Here is an 18,788-nt window from a genome sequence, read left to right as displayed (position 1 = left end):
TTAATTTGTATTTTACAGTGAGTGAATTTTTTAAGGCTCTTCCCTTGCTCTTCCTATTGAACAACAAGGTCTGATGCTAGGGCCGTCTGCACTAAGGGCAATATGCTCATCTCAGAAAATGTTGCAAAAACTTTAAAGTTACGAGGAGGGGCAGCTCCAAAGCTGCTTCTGTTTCTTTATTTTACAGGTAATGAACACTTTGGGTTATAGAGCTATTTTATTCTGGCCTGATGGTGTTACATGACTCAGTGGATGACTCCCACAGGAAGGTCTGATTTTTATTCTTTGACTAAAACCTAAAAATAGAGCCTTCAGCACATCCTGGACTCTCAGCTGTCACATGCCGTAGAAACCTGGACACTTGGCACAGTCGCTTGTAGCTTTAAAAGAATCACTGCATTTTTTAGGTTAAAATACAGAACAAATAAATATATGAACCTGGAATGTTGTTTCATTTCCTATTGTCTTTATTCTGGGGGAATTATGCAGCTGAAGGCAGTTTTCCTTTCAAATTTATTTATACACAAGTCTTTTCAAAGGTGACTATAAGTAGCTATGGCCAGGAAAAGAGTCTGATTAATTTTGGAGTCCTGATTATATGCCTTCCTAATAATAATAAATGCTCATGGAACTTTACTGCTTACATAGTCTCATTTGGGGTGGACTCTGTGTCATCTGTTATCATCTTACTTTAGGAATAAGCAGATTGAGGCCTCGTGAGTGCTTTGCCACAAGTCACAGAGCTAATGAGTAGATAAGCAAGAACCGGAACCTAGGATTTATATTATTACTCACTGCAAGTCGTCCCAACACTACTACCCTATGCTGTATTCCACAAAAGAAAATGTTGGGCCAAGTCAGTGCTATCTCCTTCCTGAGTCCTGTCCAGGACATTCAGGCGCACACAGGCCGTCCCCAAATCCGCACACTTTTTTTGTAGTTAATGTTTGTGTCACACGATTGAGGCCCCTTCCTTAGTGCTTCGTAGCCCTGTCATAATTACATATCCTGGCTAGACTATTTCTTCTCTAAGAACCTCCCTCATCACTGAGCACAGAGCCGGGTCCATGGCAGGTTAACTAGATAAGTTCAGGAAAAATAGGCTTATAGACCAGAAGACTATCCCAGACCCGAAGTTAACAGACGGGACCTCGCCAGGGCTTAGCCTCGGTTAAGTCTTGTTCTGATCGTGCAAATGGAGTTTCATTCAGTCGTAGACTCACCACATTTCAGCCCTAGAAAGGGAAAAAGGAGGTATTATACTGAAATTAAGGCCTTCGAGATCTTGGTTGATAAAATTCTATTCTTAAACATTACACTGGAAAAAAAACTACCCAGTGTATCTAAATGAAACCAATACATGATCGTATGGTTAGGAAGTTAAATCGAATTGCAATGGCCACCGGCTTGACCATTTTGATTAAATTAGTTGGTGAATTCAGCCATACAATTCATAGTAACAGTTAACTAAATTTTAAAATATTCAAATTGGGTTTATATGCTCCTATAACTAATGCTTACTCCAAATGCGAATCTCTCTTTGTTTAGGTCCAGCTTATGCTCCGGCTGTGTCTCCACCAAGCTTCACCTCGTTTCTATCTTACCACCTCCAGTGGTGGGAACTGACTCACTCCCGGGGCTGCACCATATTTGCACAGAACGAAATGTAAGAAAGTTAAGTTAAGCCTAAAAGTTTGGCTTTGGACTCTGCTCCCTAGTACTGACACAGAGACCTCATATTAGATTGTGACTGAAAGTTCCACCAGGTGCTATGAATTGAGTTAAGCAGGTCTCCCATTTACCTTCAATACTGCAGCATCTGCCTTCCCCATCCCTCCACTCTACTTGTCGAGGAAGAGTGATGGGTCATGTTCGCACAGCCCAAATAATACGATCTGTCTACAAGGTGGTGTGACTTGCAGAAGCAGGAAGTATTGATTGACTCATCGCTGCTCTTGGAAGGGAAGATATTCAAATGGCTTCAGAACCTTTCTGTTGCTGCTTTGGCAAATATAGATTGTACAGCTAAAGAACTCCTAGAAGATGCATGCGAGATAGCGTTATCATCATTTATTGAAAGTTTATTATGTGCCAAAAACATATCGTTATTGACACATATTACTTCATTTAATTTTTATAGCAAGCCAATAATGTAAGAGCTATGAATATGCTCATTTGTATCAGTCAGGGCTCACTAGAGAAGCAGAATCAATGGTATCTATATGTGAGATTGAGAGATATATTTTAAGGTATTGGCTCATGCGAATGTGGGGGCTGGCACGTTTGAAATCTAGGGCAGGCATGCTGAAAACTAATACAGAAGTCGATATAGTCTTGAGTCTGAAGTCTGTAGGGCAGGCAGCCAGACTGGAAAGCCAGATAGGATCTGCGTGACAGTCTTGAGGAAGAGAAATCTCAGTTTTTGCTCCTAAAACTGGATAACTCCAAACCACATTAATGAGAATACTCTCCTTTACTTAAAGTCAACTGATTGTAGATGTCAATCACATCTACAAAACATCTTCACGGCAGCACCTCGATTAGTGTTTGACCAAACAACTGGTCACCAGAGTCTATCCAAGTTGACACATAAAATTTAACCATCGCTGTCCACCTCTTGTCAACATGACAATCATACATGTCACTTGAACCATACTTAACCTCCACATAAAGACGACAGTCATTCTTCTTCCTAACGTGATACGAACATCCTACGTATAGTCAAACCTGTACTAATCATTTTCTCCGAAGTGGACACAAACTGCCTGGGTGATCTCTCTTCTCTTTAATAGTCTATAACTTAAATACTGTGACGTAAAGTTAACAATACTTAAATACTATGATGTATTTTTATGTCATATGCTATAAGGGGATAAGAGAGGGGAGAAAACAAAGATATTTGCTTTATACACACAAACACAAATATATTCACAACAAAATAAGGAAGAAATGCTCGTAACCATTGCTGTCCTCATTTCTGCCACTGGTCACACGGCTGTGGCTGATATTTATACCTGCTTTCTTCCACATGCCCTTTGCCCTCATCTAGCACCTCAGCCGGTCATGAATCTTTGCTTGGTGAGGGGACCCAAACATTCGTTCTTAAGTTGTCTGGGCCATTAGTAGACTTGTGGGAATTGTTTTTTTTTTTTTCTCTTTTCCATTGACTTAAATTACAGGTCATAGCCGTACCAAGAGATGAGCCAAGGGAACTCCTGTTTTGCAAACATGCTCTTTCCTTCCTCCTTGTGTAAAGCAGTCCAATCTCCCCCCGGTACAGTCCCTGGCCAGGACCGTAACTCCCTTTATACCTGTTAAGTAGAGGCATGAGGAGCTCAGAGTCACCCCATGGCAGTCTTCACATCCAGTTCCATGGAATCTTTATGTGTCGTGGGGGAAGCATTCTTCCCTTGGGAACTAAGACCTCTAGATCAGCAGAGCATAAGGCTGCGGGTTCAGGAAACAAAGATTTTGCCAGAGGGTCACTGGAGGTAATGGTGAGTGATGCCACTCCCATTTCCCCGCCTTGACTCCCGGGCCCATGAACCCCGGCAATGAAACAGCATCGTACACTGATGCTGGTTTAGAGCCTGTACAACCTCCTGCAGAACCTCTCTCCCACCCTGCAAGGTATCGTCACCTAGCTTGTGCTGTGACTGAGTCTTTGAAAGGTCGTTTCACTGTTCTGTAAAGCCAGGTGCTTCAGGACGATGGGGAACATGGCAAGACCAGTGAGTTCCATGAGAATGGGCCCACTGCTGCCCTTTATTTGCTGTGAAGTGAGTTCCTTGATCAGAAGCAATGCTGTGTGGAATACCACGAGGGGGGATAGGGTATTATTATGTGAGTCCATGAATGGTAGTTTTAGCAGATTTGTGTGTAAGGAAGGCAAATCTGTATCGAGAGTAAGAGTCTACTCCAGTAAGAACAAGATGTTGTGCTTCCCATAATGGAAATGGTCCAGTGTGATCAGCCTGATCATTCTACGGAATGATGCCACATTTAAGGACTCCCTGTTGGTCTAACTCAACAGTGGTTCTAAGAGGAAGTCCATGTTGCTGAGCCCAGACCTAGCCTCCAGCCCTGCCACTGCTTTGTTCACGAGCTCACTGGGCTCTAACAGGGGTGGCTGGGAAAAAGACTGACCAGTACTGACAGAGAAGGTTATCTATTCATTTGATTATTAAAATCCTTCTTTGCTGGGGTCGTCCGATGTTAAGTATTCACATGGGACATAAATACTTTCACTTTTCTTTGGCCATTTAGAGAGGTCTCTCCGCATACCTCTCCCACACCTCGTCAGCAATTTTCCCATCATTCCTTCTTTTCGGCTAAATCGTTGGCCATCGCCGGTGAATTGAAATACAATCGCATCTCTGGCCATTTCTCTTTCCATGCAAAACGAAGAAGCAGGTGTAGTGCTCTAGGTTCTGCCCACTGGAGGGGTCCTCTTCACCACCTCTTCGAGGGGGTCTGGAAACAGGCTGTATGTAGTGCTCCTGTATGTTGCATGAAACCATCTGTAAACCAGGTTTGAGCGTTTTCTTTTTCAGTCAACGGCTCGTGGAGAACTCCTCGTGCAGCCGGAGACATGGGCCAGGAGAGAAGTCAGTGACCAGGTGTGGGACCGGAGGCGCTTGGGCTACTTTCTTACGTAACTTGTGCTTTCGGGCCCTGATCAAGCCTGATCTTGTATGTACCACTTCCACTGAATGACGGAGTGCTGCCGATCACACCTAACTTCATGGCTAGATGGGTCAGGCAACACTCAGTTCATGATGGGCGGCTCAGGTCACACGGTGACTTGGCAGTCCACGGTTAAGTGTTCAGTTTCTACTAAGGCCCAGCAGCAAGCCAAAAACTGTTTCTTAAAAGGAGAGTAGTTATCTGAAGAGGACGGCAGGGTTTTGCTTCAAAATCCTGTGTCTGAGGTGCAATCGATTCACTTACTGAGCCTGCCAAAGGCTCCAAACAGTTTTTATCTGCCACGGGCAATCCAAGCACCATTGGATCGGCTGGATCTGTTGGCTCAAGTGGCACAGCAGCTTGTAAGACAGCACAGACCTGTTGCAGAACCTTCTCTTGTTCTGGGCTCCGCTCAAAACTAGCAGATTTTCTAGCGCGAGATAAAAACAGCACAATATATTGTCAAGAGAGCAATCTAAAACGGAGCCGGAAGGCCTCTGGGAAGCTGAGCTAACTCCCCGCCTCCATGTGAAATTGAACATTTGAACTGGGTTAAACACTATGGCTCCATCGTGCTGCAGTTCCTAAAACTGGCTCTGCATCACTGAACTCTTCTGTTAAAAAATAAAATTTCACTTACAGTAGACATAAGCAATTCATCATGTATAGCATAGGGTAAGTCTGCTTGCCAGCCCCAATCACAGCTCTTTCAAAGCAAGTTATGTAATCCTTTTGAAAGCTTTCCCCCGGTCATTTTTGTCTTTATGAACTTTCTTTCTTTGCCCCTCAAAATACACTACCCAAATTGAGGTTCAAAAATTGCAATCCCTGAGACCCTGAAATAAAGTTATTGTTTGCCTTGCAGTTCTTGGTCAAAACTGATTGACACCAGTCCCTCAATAAATGGGCCAGAGTAGCACACCCAAATTAAAGCATATATTCCCTCTACAATCCAGAGACCCACTAGGCTTTGTGCTTTTATTTGGTTATAATAAGGACCAGATATAACAACTTATCCTTTCTAAGGTGACATGCCCCACACCACTGGACCCCCAGAAGTTTCACTGAGATGATAGGCCCCTGGATTCTTCTCAGGTTTGTTCCCTACCCTATGTCATGTAAATGTCTTGCCACTAAGTCTACAGTAGTTGCTACTTCTTGCTCAGTAGCTTATAAGCATAATATCATCAATGTAAAGAACCAGTGTGACATCTTGCTGAAAAGGGAGACAATCAAGTTCCTTGCAAACTAAATTATGACATAGAGCTGGATAATTGATATATCCCTGAAGTAGGACAACGAAGGCGTATTTTGGGTCTTGCCGGCTAAAAGCAAACAGCTCCAGTGGTCTTTACTTACAGATGTGGAGAAAGAGCTTTTTCTAGATCAATAGCTACAGACCAGGTACAGGAGGATGAGTTAATTTGCTCAGGCAAGTAAACCACATTTGAAAAAGTGGCTGCAATTGGAATCACTGCCTGGTTAAGTTTATGATAATCCATTGACATCCTCCTAGAACTGTTTTCCTAACAGGTCCGAGTTGAATAAGGATGTGGTGGAAATCATCACTCCTGCATCTTTCAAGTCCTTGATGATGCCATTGGTCTCTGCAATACTCTCAGGAATGCAGTATTGATTTTGCTTTAGTATAGTTTTATGTAGAAGCAGTTCTAAGAGCTGCCACTTGGCCCTTGCTCCCATGCTCCACGGATCAGAAACAATGTAGAGATTTTGCTGGTTGCTGAGTATTTCTATTCTAGTTATGCATTTTGGAACTGGGGAAATAACCACAGGACGGGTTCGGGGACCCAGGGAGAGACAACCTTGAGGTAAGACTCTTGATCACCTGACCTCCATAAGTGCCTACTCTGTTGGAACACAGTGACATTTTGTGTCTCCTGGAATCAGTGTCAGTTCAGAACCAGTGTTCTGTCATCCCTGAAAAATCTGATTACGTTTTCTCCCAATGCACAGTCACCTTTGTGAATGGCTTCAGGTCTCTTTGAGGAAGGCCGGGAGAAAGATTAACAGTATAAATTTTGGACAGTATAGTGGGGTTCTTGTCCAGGGGACTCGGTCTTCTCTTCATTCAAGGGTCTGTAAACTGGCTCAAGGAAAGGATGGAGGTAATAGAGAATACATAAAAGCTATGAGTGTTGTAAATCTAGGAACAGATAATTCAAATAAAGTTCCCTCCAGGGAGGAACAGGTGCAATATGTCTTCTGCAATGGGTGTGTTTCCGGAAACATCAGGTATTAATTGCATTGAAAAATCTTTTTAAAGTGCATCAGGGGGGTTGCCCATTTTCAAGAATCACCGTTTGAATTCTTTTGCTTAAAGTGTGAATCCCCTTGTTGTATTATAATTTGTCCTATCTGGATCCTAAAGACAAACTCTTTCCTCCAAACTCTGTGCTATCAGCAACCTTCGGGACTTCTTTTTAACTTGCATGCTCTAAGATGCTCTCCTTTTCAACTTAGGATTTGGTTGGCATTCATATGAAATGTCAAAGTGGTATTTCAAATGGGAGAAAGTAGCGTTTTTTTCTCCAACTGTCTCTCACGTACAGGTTAATTCTTGCAGTGACTGGAAATCTGGAGTTGGAGACAAAGCAGTGAAATTAAACATATCAAGAAACCACAGAATAAGCATTTAATTGTGGCCTACTTATTATTTTTAACGACTCGAGACTTCTGGACAACATTCTTATTTGCTTTGAAGTTTTATTTTAACTGACACTACTCTCTAGGTGACTTCAAATTATTCCAGTAATTATTTTGTTTTTCCCTTCTCTCTCTCTCTCTCTCTCTCTTTTTTTTTTCTGGAAGAAATAGTGAAAGGCCCTGTGGGATAAGTCAGTGTACTGAAGTGCACAAGGTGAAGCTAGAAACAGGTAAACAAACTCCAGGGAAATGAGTTGTCTCTATTAACTGCCTTCATTCAAGTCGGCTTATCTTTCTACTTCCAACACTCAGTTCTATAGCATGTAAGTCCTTTCACATGTATATACTGTGATTTGCATCAGCCAAGTTCCACACATACCTGGGGTTCTTGGGGGTGGTCGAAGAAAGGAAAGGGAGCCTAAGCTTCTTGAAGGCCGGCTCTGTGCTAGACTCCTTATCCTTACTCGCTCACTGAATCTTTCACTGTCGTCACAATGTAAACGAAGCTTATAAGCAAATAAATATATATAAATGCATACTATGTGGGTACCGACTAGTTTGTTGCTCATTTAGCAGTATACTCTACTGGGAAAATAACCACAGGATGGGTTCGGGGACCCTGGGAGAGACAAACTTAAGCTGAGACTCTTGATCACCTGACCTCCATAAGCATCTTCTCTGTCGGAACACAGTGACATTTTATGTCTCCTGGAATTACTGTCAGTTCAGAACCAGTGTTCTGTCATTCCTGAAAAGTCTGATGACATTTTTCCCCCAATACTCGGTCACCCTTGTGAAAAGCTACAGGTCTCTTTGAGGAAGGCCGGGAGGATTAACAGTATAAATTTTGGACAGTATAGTGGGGTTCTTGTCCAGGGGACTCGGTCTTCTCTTCATTCAAGGGTCTGTAAACTGAATCAAGGAAAGGAAAGGGTTAGGGGTCAGTTTAAGGCCAAGGCCCTGGGGTCAGGATTATCTCCATCTTCCAAAAAGAAAACTGAATTTCAAAGAGATTAAGGAAAGTTTCTTGTGCCACTCAGTGTATATATATATTTTTTCTATAGCTACTTTGACAATTGATCAAAAACTTGGTGGTTTTAAACAATTTCAAGTGTCTTAAAAACGACTTTACACAAACTTAGTGGCATAAAACAGTTCTGTTCTCTTACAGTTCTGTAGAAGTCCAGCATGGGTCTCACTAGTCTACAATCGGGGGGTTCGCAGGGCTGGGTTCCCCTCTGGAGGCTTTGGGGGCCAGTGTGTTTCCCTACCCTTCGCGGCTGCTCGAGGCGGCCTGCATTCCTGGGCTCGCGGCCGTGCTCACGGACAGACGGCAGCTGCGGCCCTCACGCCGTCACTCTGATCTTCTCTCCCACTTTCTTCTTCCATTTTTAAGAGGATTTGTGATTGCACTGGGCCCACTCAGATAATCCAGGATGCTCTATTTTAAGATCAGCTGATTAGAAACCTTAATTTAAGCTGCAGTCTTAGTTCTCCTTTGCCCTTGTAACCTGACATATTCACAGATTTTGAGGGTCGAGATGTGGACATCCTAGGGTGGTTATTAATCTTTCTACCCCATGCAATTACTCTATGAAAGGGTTACGAGCGTAGGGGTTTAAAGATCGCACCTTTTCAGATCAATAAATGAGAGCGCAGAGAATCGATAAAACGTGACGGAGCTGGAGATTCCTGGACTGAGATTTTCATATTCCAGAGGAGAACATTAAAGCTTGGAGAGGTCAGGATACGTCCTTTATATCATTTAGTTGTTGTGGGCGTGGGGGGCAATTTGGTTGTTACTTCCACTCTCCGGAAGAGTGAGATGCAGAGAAATAGCTGAAGACCGAGGCCAACTCGCTTAACTTCTCTGGGCTCCCGGTTTCTGCTCTGGGGAATGGAGACATCAATTTACCTAGAGAAGGAGTTACTGCGAATTTAAATGAGATAATACATGTCAGATGCTTGGCACAGTTCCTGACACATTGGTCAGTACTACACAAATGTTTCTCAGTTGCATTAAAATGATGAAGATAATGATGTAGCACGAAATGCGACATAGCATTTTTGTAGAGCTGTGATTTCATCTCAGGTCCAGACCCTAACACCAAAGTCCACATACCCTGCAGATTATAGAGACCTGCTAAGAAGACGGGGAAGAAAAAGGATCTGTAGAAGCGTTTAAAATCCGACCCTGATTAAATCTTTTGTCCCTGACCAATGCTCTTGGTCCAAACATTTATGACACATTTCTTTGTATTTTCTTATGAAAACACCTACAGTCTAAATGGAAATGGAATAAAATGGCTAAGTACCCAATCCAGCCTAAGGAAAAAAAAGAATTTCTTGAAAAAAATAATTATTTTATACACGAATTATGATTGATGAAATACAGTGGAATTCATAAAGCATTGTTGGAAATCAACAAAATTATGTACGTGTGTGTCTGCATGTATGAATGTCTGTGTGTCTGTGTGAGTTAAAGGACTGAACTATGGCAAGGCAATATAAGAATTCACTTTTGGGGACTATTACGCTGTTATAAGGAGAACTTATAAATATCTAAAAGAGGAAAGCCAGGCAACAGAGTAGCACTGAGGAGACATCAATGCCATCTCTGGGAAAAATACTTATGGAAAAATTTGAAAAAGCCTAAGTGTGTCAGTCACCCCACTAAAAAGAAATAGTACAGGGATTCTGTATCAGGGAAAACAGAGGAGGGTGGAGGACCCAGGAGAACAGGATGGTGGGAGAAGCCTGAAATTAGGCGAGCCACACTGGTCTTCCGGAGAATTTTTTTTCCCAGAGAATTTTCGAGCACTCAACTCAAGAATCTTTCTCCTTCAGTGTTACTCAAACAGTACCGCTCATTCCTAATTCTGAATAGTGAACTCGAAACTCATTGGTTTTTTTTTTCACTTTCATTTCTGTAGTATGCTTTCATTTTTTATAGTATGCTTTTCAAATAACTTTTTTTCAAATTAATATCTTTATCTCTTTTGTATTTCTTTGAAAAATGACCATCTCCCTAGCAAGTCTGATATAGCCAGCTGTCTAAAATGAGGGGCTGGCTAAAGATTGTACGGCAAGAATCCAAAAAAAAAGAAAAAAAAAAAAGAGCTGATATGTTGTTCTGGAAGCTCCTTAAGCAAACCAAATGCTCTAAATGAAAATGAAAAATGTTAGATGTTAGAGATAATAACTGGTTTATTTCATTTTACGATGGTAATTGTCTAGAAAACTGCTTTAACTATTCCTTTAGAACCACTTGCCATGAGATTTGACTCCCCCCAAATTGAAACACCTTAAGTACATCCTTTTATGAACTACATATCTCTATTAGATTTGTTTTGTGTTTGCCGGATTTTAAACTCCTAAAGGGAAGAGAATACATTTTCTTTAGCAAGCATGACACATTTTATGCTGGTCACATGTGAATTTGGTGACAGTGTCCCCTTTTGCTCACCAGGGATGATACTAGGGTATATGTTTTACAGACAGGTGAAGTAATTGAATAGCTGCATAATTATTACTATAGCATCATCATACTCACAGTGTTAGTTCAAGATTCTGAGCTTTTTCTTATACTTCAGGCCCTGGACAGCCCTGTTTGTTGAGGACATCTAGTACTACAGTCACTATGTGTTTTGCTGACCCCATTATTAAGCTCAGCCGTCATTTGCTCAATCCACAGGTTCAGCCATCCATATCGTTTTTGTTTCTTCTTTGTTGTCCCTATTTTTTCTCTCTCTCTTTTTTTTTTTTTTTGCTTCTTTTCTGATACTTCTGTTTGATGTTGCTGGCATTAGGCTTTAACGACCTCATCTACTTACATCAGGCCTTGTCTTTCACACTGGCCTTCTGTACTTTTTAGTGTTATCAGCATTTCTTGCTCATTTTGGCTACCGATCATTTTTAAGTACCAATTTATTTCCAGGTTTGGGGCTGTGCCTGAACGCTAAGGCTATTAGACATGGAAAACATAGGCATTATAATGCAAAAAAAAAAAAAGAAAATTAGGACGATTAAACCAAAACATGTCAGATGAAGCTTAAAGGAGGATTTTTAAAAATCAAGAGTATGGCTGCTAAATGGTAATTGATACTAAAGAATTTATGCTCATGTTTGGGATACACGTAAAGCAAATGGATTACCAGAAATGTGGTATTTTAAATGAATCTGTAAACGAGCATATAAGTACTTTTTTGAAAAACCAAGAATATGAGAATAAATAAGTAAGGCCTTAAAATAGGACGTGCCTTAAGGACACACTGATGAGTGAAATGCCTGTGAGGATTCCTGTAACAATGAGCTCTTTGAGCTGAGGAGAAGAGAGATGCTGTGTAAATGCCAGGTTATTTTTATATCCTTGATACTTAAGATGCTCCTCAAAGGTCAACATTAGCCAAAAAGAACAGAATCTCGAGAACTGAAATATTTCCAGCTTTCAGCAGGCCAGACCCATTCATTTGGAGAAAGCATACTACCTTTAAGATGTAAGAGAAAGAAAAATATTTTTCATGTTCTTTTAATATATGCACCATTTGACAAATTTCGATGCCTTTTGTAATTTTCCAAGTTACAAACACATTGTACGTTCACATGTATGTACATGTAACCTTTATATTTTTGTTCACATGTGGAACAAAGGTATGTCATGCATGTTATGACTACTACTTCTATATAACATGAAATACAAGGATGAGAAATTCTAAATTCAGTTAAATATCCAAAAGTTTGCCCAAACAACTCATTTTTCAGAAACATCTGAAAGCCTAGAGTCAGAATTTATTTCTAAATGGACATTTTACTTAGACTCCTTCATACTTTATTTCCCAGAAAAAGTTCGAATAACTAAAAGCAAGTTCCCAAGCCAAAGCAGATATTTCTCACTTTTTATAACATATGAAAATATGTTTTATAGCTCTAATGAACTGGGCCATGCCCTAAATCTTAGGCTTCTTCCTCTAAATGGTGACAAATCAATACTTACCTTATAATGCTGGAGAGTTAGTTGACGTGGTTCAGTCATAACCTGTGAATTTTCCAGGAATTGCCAGTATGTAGACAGAAGACCAGTTAGTATTCAACATTTTCAAAACTCTACAGCAAGTTTCCCTTTGATTTTCTTTCTCTTCAAGTCTATTTTAGACAGTGATTAGTAATAAAAAATTTCAATTTGGCGAATATTGATTGAACTCAGAGCAAAGCACACTGCTTGAAACTGGGGATATATAAATGAATACAAAAAATCCTTGCCATCAAGCAGCTCTTAATTTAGTAGCCGGTTCAGAGAGTATGTCACTAATGAAATTGCTGGTCAATGCAGTGATAGACTGAAGCAAATGCCTAGGGCCACATGGAGGAGGGGGAATTCATCCTGACCTGAGGTGTCGGGAAACGCTTCGCAGAGGGAGTGCGGCATTTCTCCTTGAGCAGGTAAACGAACAAACATCCGGGTTGTCTGTGGTGGTCCCAGTTTATGCTGTTATCCTGGCATCATTTTAATACTACATCTTTGCTCTCAAAGGTTTTTTTGGACAATAAATTATATAATCACACTGCTTTTGGAGCATATGTAAGATGATGACAAGAAGAAAGAAGGAAAAAATTTCAGATTGATCAAACAGCAGGACAAAAGGCATCGAGTAATAAAGTCTCATGGTACGTCTGGGAGAAAACTCTTGACAAAATCTCTTGTATGTTCAAAAGAAGGCATTTCCCCCCTTTCCTATGGCTGTTTGAACTGAAATGAAAGTATGTTCTATAACAACTGTCATAAACCTTATATTTGCACGTTTAACTTATTTTTCTTTCTCGAAATGTGACTATTGTGCAGCGCAGAACTTTTCCTGTATTTCTCATTTTTCATTTTCATTTGATCAGACAGAATTATTTCTGGCAAAGTACGATTTTCGCATCACAGAGAAAGAGGAAAATTAAAAACCAATTTATACATTTCATTATCTACCTCCTAACCAGTTAACACTGAGTTAGGAAATACAATGCACTTGAAGTTTGCTCTGTGCTTTCCAAGGAACAAAGGTTTAAAGAGAAAATGAGCAAAATTAAAAAGATTATTTCTGTCTTCATAACTATTCTAGGGGAAAAGGATGGAATATGCTGAAATAATAAAATCTTTAACTTGCATTGTTTTAGAACAATAGATTTACATGATTACTTTTTGTGTGATAAAGTCAGTTTCTGATAGAAATATTGTCCTTAGGCGTTTATTTAAAAATAAAGGTCCTAAATTTAGAACAAAGAAATAATGACGATCACTGCGCATAAACATATGAAAAAATAATAGAGCCATTAACTAAGCAATTCCAACAGTGAAAAGACTATTTTCCTTATTGTATAATAAAGCGCAATAGACCTGATTTTCATGCCTTGTTAATCCCCAAATACTTTTGTCTTAGCACTTTAGAGTCTTTCGAAGAGCTGAAATCACCGATTCTTGTATAAGTACTAAAAGTCTATAGACACGGAATATGCGATGGTGAGAAGAGATGGGGACAGGGCATTTGCTATGAATCATTTAAAGGAAAGATGAATGTAGGGACGAGGTGGATCCAGCTCCCTCCTCTCTGCCCGCCTGCCACATGGCTTTTCTTCCAGGAGCTGCTTCAGAGCTGCCGCTTGTAGACTTGCAGATGGGAACGGAAGTCCACCCTGCAGCAAGCCCTTTGCTTCTCTCCCAGTCCATTTAAGATCAAGGTTTCCCACAGAATAAAGCCGGAATCCTAGTCCACAGCTTTTCTCAAGAGCAGATATGAGGTCCACTGAGCATCAGAGAGGGCTTTTAAAACTCCTGAAATTACCCCAAATTTCCATAAACTTAGGAGAAACATTTATATTCGACAGTTATCTAATTACTCTGATTTTTTGGGCTTCATAGGAATACAACATAACAATAAACCTATTTGAAGATCCTATTTTGATGAAATAACCGAGAATCTTTTCCTTTCCTCCTTAGGCCTTCTCCTTCCTGTACCCTGACTCTCGGCTAGAGTTCTAAATGATCGAGCTGCTTCTAGTCTCTTCCCATTTCAGTCCATTTTCGGGCTTCTCCTCAAATCATCCTTCAAATATATGACTTGATTACACCTGTTTAAAGCTTTTTGATAGCTCCCAGGACTCCAGGATAAAGCTGTCGTTAATATAAAACTTGCGAGGCTGTGCGCAATTATCTTTCTGGCCTAATCGTTTTCCCCTTTCATACCTGATGCGTCTGCAGAATTTCAGCCTGGTGAACTTGCCCTTCTTAGCAAGCCCTCCCTGACTCTGTGTCTTAGTCATGAGTCTCCTGTGTATCGCCGTAGCAGTGGCTGGATACTCTTATGGATCTGAGTGTCATTGGATCTCTAGTTCTTCTAAAGATCATCATCGTTCAGCTGATTGCCTGGTATGTGTGCAGCTGAATTAGTTCCCATTTGGCTGGAGCTTTCTTATCATTAGTCCTAACAGGTTTTATTGGCTCCAAATGATTACCTGTGAGTTTAAGGCCACATTTAAACACATATTCCTATAGATAGGCAATAAAAGAATGTACGTCTGTGCATAAGTGTGCCAAAGCCAAAGATATTTGAGATTCCTCCTGAAGTTGGTTAGGTGAAATAAATGCAACTTTCGACAGATGAATATACAAATCACCACAAATCACTTTCATATAAATGTTTTATTGCAGAGAAGTTATAATTATTTACATGCTGCAACACGTCACAACATAAATGTACCAAATATTTCATGGTGGGATGCTGTAGATTTCAGATAATAGTGTCAGAACCATGGATTAAGTGAAGAGACTTACAGCTTTGTTGACTCTACAACTCTCGGTTGCTACAAGTCAAAAGGCAGTGTTTTTTCAGTCCTACCTGTCATCACTTGCATGCAGAAACCTAGGAAGCAAATACAAGAGAACTGTCGAGTTTCAGATCCATATGGCCACCAAAGTTCACAATGGGTTGAGTTATAATTCATGTCGTAAAGCATTTAATTCTTGCATAAAATATACAGTTCTATTAAGACTGGTATAAATCTACTTATTTATAAACCCTGGCTCACAAACAAGGACAGGATGCAGCCTGCACATGCATTGAGAAGGACAACCTAGCAAATGTTTGTGACTTTAACAGTGTTTATCCACTTTCTTTTTGTCGGTCTGGGAAAATAACCTCAAGAACTATAGATTTAAACTTCTCTTGGTGATAAGTAATGGCAATGAAACTCTAGGAAAGACCCCAGGCACTCTGACTGATTTATGCTGGTGGAGAAAAATCTATGGACTAAGGTATAATTTGGCAAGTCTTCTTTAAGCCACATCTCTAGCAGGATTACCCTGAAGTGCAATAAAAAGTCTTTGACGCTTGACAGCTTATTTCTCAAAAAGTGAGTAAAGTGCTAACAAATCTCAGACAGAAATTAAACGAGTAGGTGGGTCTGGAAACTGGTATACAAATATACCTTAAAGTTGTATTTCGAGGTTACCAAGTAGATAGGCCTTGATTGAAAAGGAAAGGAAGGAGGAAATAATTGAAGGAAACACACACACACACAACAGAGTTTCTATCTCTTCAAACCTACCCCACCAACCTGAGTAACGCACAAAGCAGGGAAATGGGTGAGGAGGGTTTGTGCACAGCTTTGCAAAATGGTGAAGTGCTCGCTTCCTCCTGAATAAAAACCGTTCGGGAAATTCTGATGATGCATAAGGAGAAGTCCTGGTTTCTACCCTCCGCTGAGAATGATATTCTCTAAGAACAGCCCTGTATCCACCTCCTGATTCCCTTTCTCATCTTCTATCCTCCTAGCAAGTTCTCCCCGCTGCTCATGAAGTAAAAAAAGCTACTTCCTCTGGAATGTCCTGGCCAAATAAGCCCTCGAGACTTTAGTGTTTAATGTGAGAGAAAGGGAAGTCTGGGTTCTATTTTTAAGTGATTCATCTTTAAATAAAATGAGACTGTGCTTTGAAATGGAATCTCTTTGCATGATCACATCAGAAGGGCTACGTTGGCAGTTTAGGGTTTTCATGCCAAATGATCAGCGTGGAATGCAATAAATTTTACAAAATATGCTTTGGGGGCTATTTGCCTTGCAAATAAACCTTTGCATTTTAAATTTTGAGCTAAGTGGCTTACAACGGCAATTCTCAGGACTTGTAAGTTTTCCAGTGCTTAGGAGAAGGAAGAGCCGATACCACGGTATAGGCTTGGCATAAATCAGGTTATAAATCTCTTTGGGATTTGAGCCCAGCAAGTTTTATCCCTAGCTGAAGCAATGAATAAGAGTTTATGAGAATAAATAGTTTAAGGTCATTTAAAATATTATATATTCAGTATGCGCAATAAAAATATATCCATACAATGATCTTGATGCTATCGTAATTTTTCTCTTTAAAAAAATAATCCCTTAAAAGTGCTATCGGGAGCTCCCTTTTCGTCTTTGTTTTGAAAGGCAAAATTCCTGGCTCTGCAGTACTGCCGTCATCCTCATGGCATTTCTAGATGCTTCCCTTTGCTACGATAATAATAATGCACAGTATATTTTCCTAACTCTTAGCTTCTTCCTTACGAAAGCTGCTAAGTATAAAATACTGAAAGAGTTAAGAGGGACGTTTAATTGGAACGAAGGCATTCTCTATCTCTGACTTCAAACAAACAATAGATAAGTTGTCCTTAACTTATTGAGACATAAGACGATGTAGGACCACTTGATCTCTGATATTAATAAAGCTTCTGAGTCCTAACACCAAGTGCAAAACAAGTAACTCAACTTGTATGAAAAAAACCTGATTAAGACAGTATAACAAACCATGATGTAAAATAAAAGTTAATCTAAATTCGCAATATATAAATCACAGCCCAAACTAAAAGATTTTGTCATTAACAGTTATGACTTCCCAAGCCAGAGAAAACTTACTGTATTTTAAGAATCAACTAAAGTTGACAGACAGCAGGTATTCTGTAAGTTGCAATAGCAATTGAGTAGCTGCAGATTGCATAAATGTGTTGTGTCACATAATATCAAAGTTATTTGCAAAAATTATACAATCTGGAATGCTTGAATATGAGACACAACAATGTACTGAAACATACATTTATAAGAAAATGAGAGCAATCGTTAATATAAAAGGTATCTGGGGGATGCATTAAGTTAGCAGTGCTATCAAGGTTAAATAGGTAAAGTAAGTTCTTTTCAGTCAGCTACCCAGAATTTCGGTCACATTCGTCTCTATCTTCTTTGCAAATCTCGTACCTCTCCTGTGTCTTCTGGCTTACCTCGCTTAAGGTCGTCAAAGTCCCATGGGCAAATATTGATCGAGGGCAGATAAGGGCTACTTTCTCTAAACATGCTGAAATGTAAAGATTTTCCTAGTGTCACCAGGGGAACGACTTTTTGGCTAGTGTGACTTGTCTGCGATGACGCCGCTCCGCCCTCCTTAGTCGTCCGCCCATGCCTTCCACAGTTCCCCTGACTGACAAATACTCCTTGGGGATTTCTGATCCTTATTCCTTCTGTCTCACATCGAATTTAGAGTTTCTTCCTTCTCCTTTTCTTTCTGGGGATATTACAGTTTAAAAGTGTCCCAGACCTCTTATTTCCGAGGCCCTGCTATCATATTTGCACTTAAAGCAGACGAGGCAGGTAAAGCTACGTTTCTTTCAGCATTTGGTTCACCTGGGGTCTCGAACTCCCACGGACACACCTCAGCTCGCGGTGTTAGAGGTTGCTGGAAGTTGGTACTTGGGTTATAGGAGCCAGGCCCATTTTCTTCGGAGGAAGATGTCTTTTTTTCCTGGTCTCCTATTGGGTTGAGATTTTCATTCTCTATTTTTGATGCTACGACTTTTGGAGGCAGTTCTCCATACTGCCCAGCACACGCATTGGCTGCATAATGCTGACTGCCACTCTCCTCTTTTGCTCTCGATGGGGGAACCTGAGTCTTGGAAATCCAATGCTTCTCATCTTCAAAAAGGGACTGACCTTGGCTCTCCCAAGGGCAGACCGCAGCCTTGTCTACGCCCTTTTGATTAGACTGCTGACATAGTTCAGCGGCCTTGGGCTTGTGATGAGATTTCTCCTTTAAGGAAAAAGAGGTGTTCTTCTCCATTTCAGAAGCCGCAATAGATACGTGCTTTTGAACTTTTGGTTCTGAAGGCACAGGACCAGGCGTCAGGTCATAAATCTCCCAAGGGCACACTTCCCCAATGTCAAAGTTGTCCTTCATCTGGGTGGTGCTTGGGCTCATGTCACAACCGGCAGTGGCGGGGTTGGCCCTTTGTTGCTTCATAATCCCAGATTTCTGAGGTTTTCTTGGCTCTTCCAAATGACCGGAGTTTGGGGGAGCACAGTCTTTAGTCTCTGCATTATCCGAATTTGAGTATTTTCTGTTTGTCTCTTTATCTTTTGGGAGGTGTCTCTGGGATCGCACGCTC

The 18,788-nt window shown here is 40.7% G+C and overlaps 1 protein-coding gene across 1 annotated transcript in view; it reads right to left on the bottom strand.

The window, feature by feature from the left end:
- Positions 1-17,920: 17,920 nt before the first annotated feature.
- GPR158 (G protein-coupled receptor 158) overlaps positions 17,921-18,788 on the bottom strand; it is a 318,792-nt gene continuing 317,924 nt past the window's right edge. Inside the window, 1 exon segment of the mRNA XM_006907013.2 lies at positions 17,921-18,788. This exon segment is cut by the window's right edge and continues 13 nt beyond it. Coding sequence (XP_006907075.2) covers positions 17,921-18,788 — 868 coding nt within the window.

The sequence above is a fragment of the Pteropus alecto genome, unplaced genomic scaffold (assembly GCF_000325575.1).
Source record: "Pteropus alecto unplaced genomic scaffold, ASM32557v1 scaffold11, whole genome shotgun sequence".
NCBI lineage: Eukaryota > Metazoa > Chordata > Mammalia > Chiroptera > Pteropodidae > Pteropus > Pteropus alecto.
This window is presented reverse-complemented; position numbering and strand designations above follow the sequence as displayed.